This window comes from Triticum urartu, unplaced genomic scaffold (assembly GCF_003073215.2).
Source record: "Triticum urartu cultivar G1812 unplaced genomic scaffold, Tu2.1 TuUngrouped_contig_4348, whole genome shotgun sequence".
Lineage (NCBI taxonomy): Eukaryota > Viridiplantae > Streptophyta > Magnoliopsida > Poales > Poaceae > Triticum > Triticum urartu.
In genome coordinates, this window is record NW_024114930.1 from 9,150 (window position 1) to 14,316 (window position 5,167).

General features: G+C 48.3%; 1 protein-coding gene across 2 annotated transcripts; it reads left to right on the forward strand.

Moving 5' to 3' along the window:
* Window positions 1-2,681: 2,681 nt before the first annotated feature.
* On the forward strand, window positions 2,682-5,167 carry LOC125527690 (probable galactinol--sucrose galactosyltransferase 2; the record flags this gene model as incomplete). 2 transcript variants are annotated; one of them, XM_048692208.1, is given in 6 exon segments in its annotated part: window positions 2,682-2,943; window positions 3,042-3,285; window positions 3,608-3,852; window positions 3,955-4,045; window positions 4,134-4,182; window positions 4,332-5,167. In XM_048692208.1, coding segments are annotated over 5 exon segments (1,412 nt in total), but the record flags the coding sequence as incomplete, so codon positions are not given.

The following is a 5,167-nucleotide window of genomic DNA, read 5'->3' on the forward strand; positions in this document are numbered from 1 at the left end:
GCCGACGAGATCGGGTGAACATTTTTTCCTTTCCCTCAGTGCCCAACACATTGATGCGTGTGGCGGCAGGGGGGGGGGGGGGTCGTTGGGGTAATGGGGCTTTGCTTCGTCTTCGTTTTTGGGTCGTCGATCCTTCGGGATCAATGTAGTCGAGACTTCACAGCAGAGATCAGTGATTTACCGGCTGCCTGTGTGGATACACGTTTATTGTTCCAGTGATGGCGCAAAACTCCAGCGGCAGCAAACTTCAGCGCATCCTCGGCATGTACCAGATGAAGGATAACCTGAGGAGTCAATTATATTTCCATTTCCTTTTGGATATTTCTTATAATGCTGATGTTTGATTAATACATGGGTACAACTCATTTATAGAAGAAAAAAAATCTAGCAATTATTTTGATTTCGGAGTGGTAAAGCGTCTGCATCTTTTTTAGGAAAAAACACCATTTTGTAGTACGTGAGAAAACCCATTGTAGGTTTTACCACATGCTTTTGTTCTTTGGTAATATTTTATTGAATTGTTATGATATTTACCAAAATGTCACAGTTGCTTTCACAACTTTTTTGAGAGATTTCATTTTCATTGAAGAGAAGCGTCTCATTTTGTCGTTTTGGCCGTTTTTTCCAATCACATATTCCACTAGACTTGTCGTTGTTTCTTGATGTTCCTTTTCCTCTACTAGTCAATATGTACGTGCAATGCACGTTAATTTGGAAGTATATTAAGTGTATCCGGATATTAAGTAAGATATTATTTGCGTGTTATTATATGATTAGCACTATATTTGGCATGAAATTAACTGCACGCTAAATGTGTTGAGCGCTCGACATTAAAGCAGTCTAAGTCGTTGGATTGACATGATTTGATGGTTGAGATTAATTGGATCTGCCCCTTTGAGTCTTTTTATATTGGTATAGGTGAATTTGTTGAAAGATTAAATATTTTGGTTATTTTGTGATCTCGGCGAAATTATCTTTTCTTGGAGTGAGACATGCGAATAAAAAATCTTTGAACCCTCATGAAATGACTTATCTATACCAATATAAAAAGACCCAAAGGGGCAGATCCAAATGATCTCAGTCATCGAACTAAGTTAATCCAACGACCTAGACTGCTCCAATGGCGAGCGTTAAACGTGTTTAACGTGCAATTAATATCATACCAAATATTACACTAATCACAAGATTAACACACAAATAATAGCAGACCTAAAATCCATGTGCAATTAATATATTGCCTAAATATTTAACGTGCATTGCACGTGCGCATTTACTAGTATAAATACAAACTCAATAACTGTCAAAAAACAATATTTTGTTGATCTTACGATTTGATGTTTGTCATGAAACATGCGAATAAAAGATCTTTGAACCCTCATGAAATGACGTGTATAAATACAAACTCAATAATTATCAAAAAAATAATGATTTGTTGATCTTTTGATTTTAATGCTTGTCGTGAAACAATGCGGAGAGAGGGGTGGTGCTCGAAGCACTCTCTTAGGCGATGATTGATCGATGGTGATGCGGTGGCTTTACCTAGGTCCAAGCCCCTGTATGGGTAAGAGCTCTTGCCTATCTATCTTTATTGTTGAATATAGAGGATTACAATGGCATTTTCGTATCTACTGAGCTAGGGTGTGGGAATAATCTCCCAAGTATCTTCTGCCCCCATGAGGGAGCTTGTGCCGCCCTTATGTAACCGACCCTAGGTTGATAGTTCAATACCGATCTTCAAAAGATATGATATAACCAAGTGATCATGCAGTAATGAGGTGCAAATCTCCCAGCAACCATAAAATCCCTAAAGTAGGTCCCCTAGCCCTTACCCCTTACGAGAGTCTATTGTGATGGAGTGTGGTGCGGAACACGAAAGCCCTTAGACGCCTAGGCCGGTAATAAGGTTTATATGCCCTTGTGCCGCCTCTCTTCGAGTGAGGATCCCTACTCACCGACAAAGATGCTAACTATGCACTTCCTCCGTTTCAAATTACTCGTCGGAAAAATGGATATATCTAGAATTAAAATACATCTAGATACATCCATACATGTGACAAGTAATTTGGAACGGAGGGAGTACCATGCACTCTGATCATCGTATGGTTTTTAATCTGTAAAAACACATGCTGTAGACATATCTACCGTAAAATGTTAGGAGGGCACACAAACAAGGAATAAAAATAGATATATGCTTTCAACAAAATATACAAATGATCCGATTTTTCAAAACTATAAACATAAACATTCTCTTTTCGGGGGAAAGATGTAAATATTTCTAGATAATTTTCTTGAGGCGTCATCCGCCCTCGAATGATTGGGCCAATCTTCAGTGGAAAATCTGGAACACGAAAATTGAAATGCTTGAGCAGCACCAAAAAAAAGATATGGACGTCGGGAGCCAAGAGAGGGATAATGTTCCGAGACCAAGACCGTCCGTGTCATTTGTTCCGCTCGGCCGGCAACAGGAAACACACAAGCAACAACCCAGGCGTAGCATAGTTTACACAATTAACTTTCTTCCAAGAAAGATATACATCGAACTGGGACACGTCAGATCGTCCACGATATCGTAGCAGCTGGACCATACCGTGCAATCTTCCACACAAAGAAACGGAGACCTCACCGGAAAAGGCGTAATTTTAGGCGTACAGAGTCGAAGAAACATGTGAATTCTCCAGCGACTGGGCTTCTTCCCCGAATGGGAATGGGCCGCGTGTGGATGTCGTGTCGCCGGCCACGCACGTCTCGCCCTCCTCCCGACCGACTATATAAACCCCTCCTCTCCCCATCGCCTCCCTCCCTCCCTTCATCTCCCTCTCCGGCGAGGGCACCGCACCATCTTATCATATCATTAGATTAGTGCTACTAGTTTCAATTACCCGCACGCAAAGCTCTCTCTATCACTCTTATCATATACCATCGTCCGGTATCTATCGAAGCAAGGTACGCGTTCTCCTTGATTGGTCAGCATCTCTATCTGTGAATGATTCGTCTGAATTTTGCTTTGGTCGTTTGCTGGATGCTGACGCCGGCCGTCTCAGCTTGCTGTTCTTGTGCTGCAGAAGGGGCGGTCCTTTGAATTTGGTTATCCGAGATGACGGTGACACCGCAAATCACGGTGAGCGACGGGAGGCTGGAGGTCCGCGGCCGGACGGTGCTCTCCGGCGTGCCGGACAACATCACCGCAGCGCATGCTGCCGGGGCCGGGCTCGTCGACGGGGCCTTCGTGGGTGCCACGGCCGGCGAGGCCAAGAGCCACCACGTCTTCACCTTCGGGACTCTCCGGTCAGTATTCTTTGTCCGTGTCTGTTGAGGAAAAGAGATAGTGGTGGATAAATGCGGGGAAGGTGGATGAACACCTGGGCAAACTCTGGAATGCACCATGGATTTCTGACCTTTTTTTTCTCCTATCAATTGTTTTTTGAGGATTTCTGTCAAATTTTAGGAAGTTGATTTCTGAGCAGTTCCAGTTTTCATTAGTTCATTTCTTCTAAAAAAACCATACTCCAGTTTTTTTTTATGAATTTTGTTACAGCAGTTTATTTTTGGCATAGCTTTTCGACTGAGGTTAATTTACATTTCGCTGGAAAAATTGTTGATGCTGCAGCGATTGCCGGTTCATGTGCCTGTTCCGGTTCAAGCTGTGGTGGATGACGCAGCGGATGGGCACCTCCGGCCGCGACGTCCCGCTGGAGACCCAATTCATCCTCATCGAGGTCCCTGCCGCCGCCGGCAACGACGACGGCGACAGCGAGCCGGTGTACCTGGTGATGCTGCCGCTGCTGGAGGGGCAGTTCCGCACGGTGCTCCAGGGCAACGACCAAGACCAGCTCCAGATCTGCATCGAGAGCGGTAATGATCAGGAGCTCTTTTTTGTCACCAGATTAGTTGATGTGTGGTTGTGTTTGCACTGGGGCCGTTGCTGAATTCAGTTGTGTGTGTGGGTGAGAGCAGGGGACAAAGCGGTGCAGACGGAGCAGGGCATGAACAGTTTGTACATCCACGCCGGCACCAACCCCTTCGACACCATCACCCAGGCCGTCAAGTACATACGTCCTCCTCTTCTTCCTCCGTCTCTGACTCAAATCAAAATCTAAACTGACACGTTAAAATGTTCCTTATCTGGAATGCAGGGCCGTTGAGAAGCACATGCAGACATTCCACCACAGGGAGAAGAAAAAGGTCCGTACAATTTCTATCATGTTCAACCAGATTGATTTGGACGCGTCCGTGGACTTTTGAGGACCGAATTTGATGTATGCGGTTTTAGATGCTCTGAGTCCACCGCTTGTATCTGATTGGTTTGTGTGCTTGGGGATTGGCCTATGCAGCTGCCGTCGTTTGTGGACTGGTTCGGGTGGTGCACGTGGGACGCCTTCTACACGGACGTGACGGCCGACGGTGTCAAGCAGGGCCTCCGCAGCCTGGCGGAGGGCGGCGTGCCACCGCGGTTCCTCATCATCGACGACGGCTGGCAGCAGATCGGCAGCGAGAACAAGGAGGACCCCGGCGTCGCCGTCCAGGAAGGGGCGCAGTTCGCGAGCAGGCTCACCGGCATCAAGGAGAACACCAAGTTCCAGAGCGAGCATGACCAGGACGACACCCCGGGGCTGAAGCGGCTGGTGGAGGAGACCAAGAAGGGGCACGGCGTCAAGAGCGTCTACGTCTGGCACGCCATGGCCGGCTACTGGGGCGGCGTCAAGCCGTCGGCGGCCGGGATGGAGCACTACGAGTCCGCGCTGGCCTACCCGGTGCAGTCGCCGGGCGTCACCGGCAACCAGCCGGACATCGTCATGGACTCGCTCTCCGTGCTCGGCCTCGGCCTCGTGCACCCGCGCAAGGTCTACAACTTCTACGACGAGCTCCACGCCTACCTGGCCGCCTGCGGCGTCGACGGCGTCAAGGTGGACGTGCAGAACATCGTGGAGACCCTCGGTGCCGGGCACGGCGGCCGCGTCGCGCTCACCCGCGCCTACCACCGCGCGCTCGAGGCCTCCGTCGCCCGCAACTTCCCGGATAATGGTTGTATCTCATGCATGTGCCACAACACCGACATGCTCTACAGCGCCAAGCAGACCGCCGTCGTGCGCGCCTCCGACGACTTCTACCCGCGCGACCCCGCGTCGCACACCGTCCACATCTCCTCCGTGGCTTACAACACGCTCTT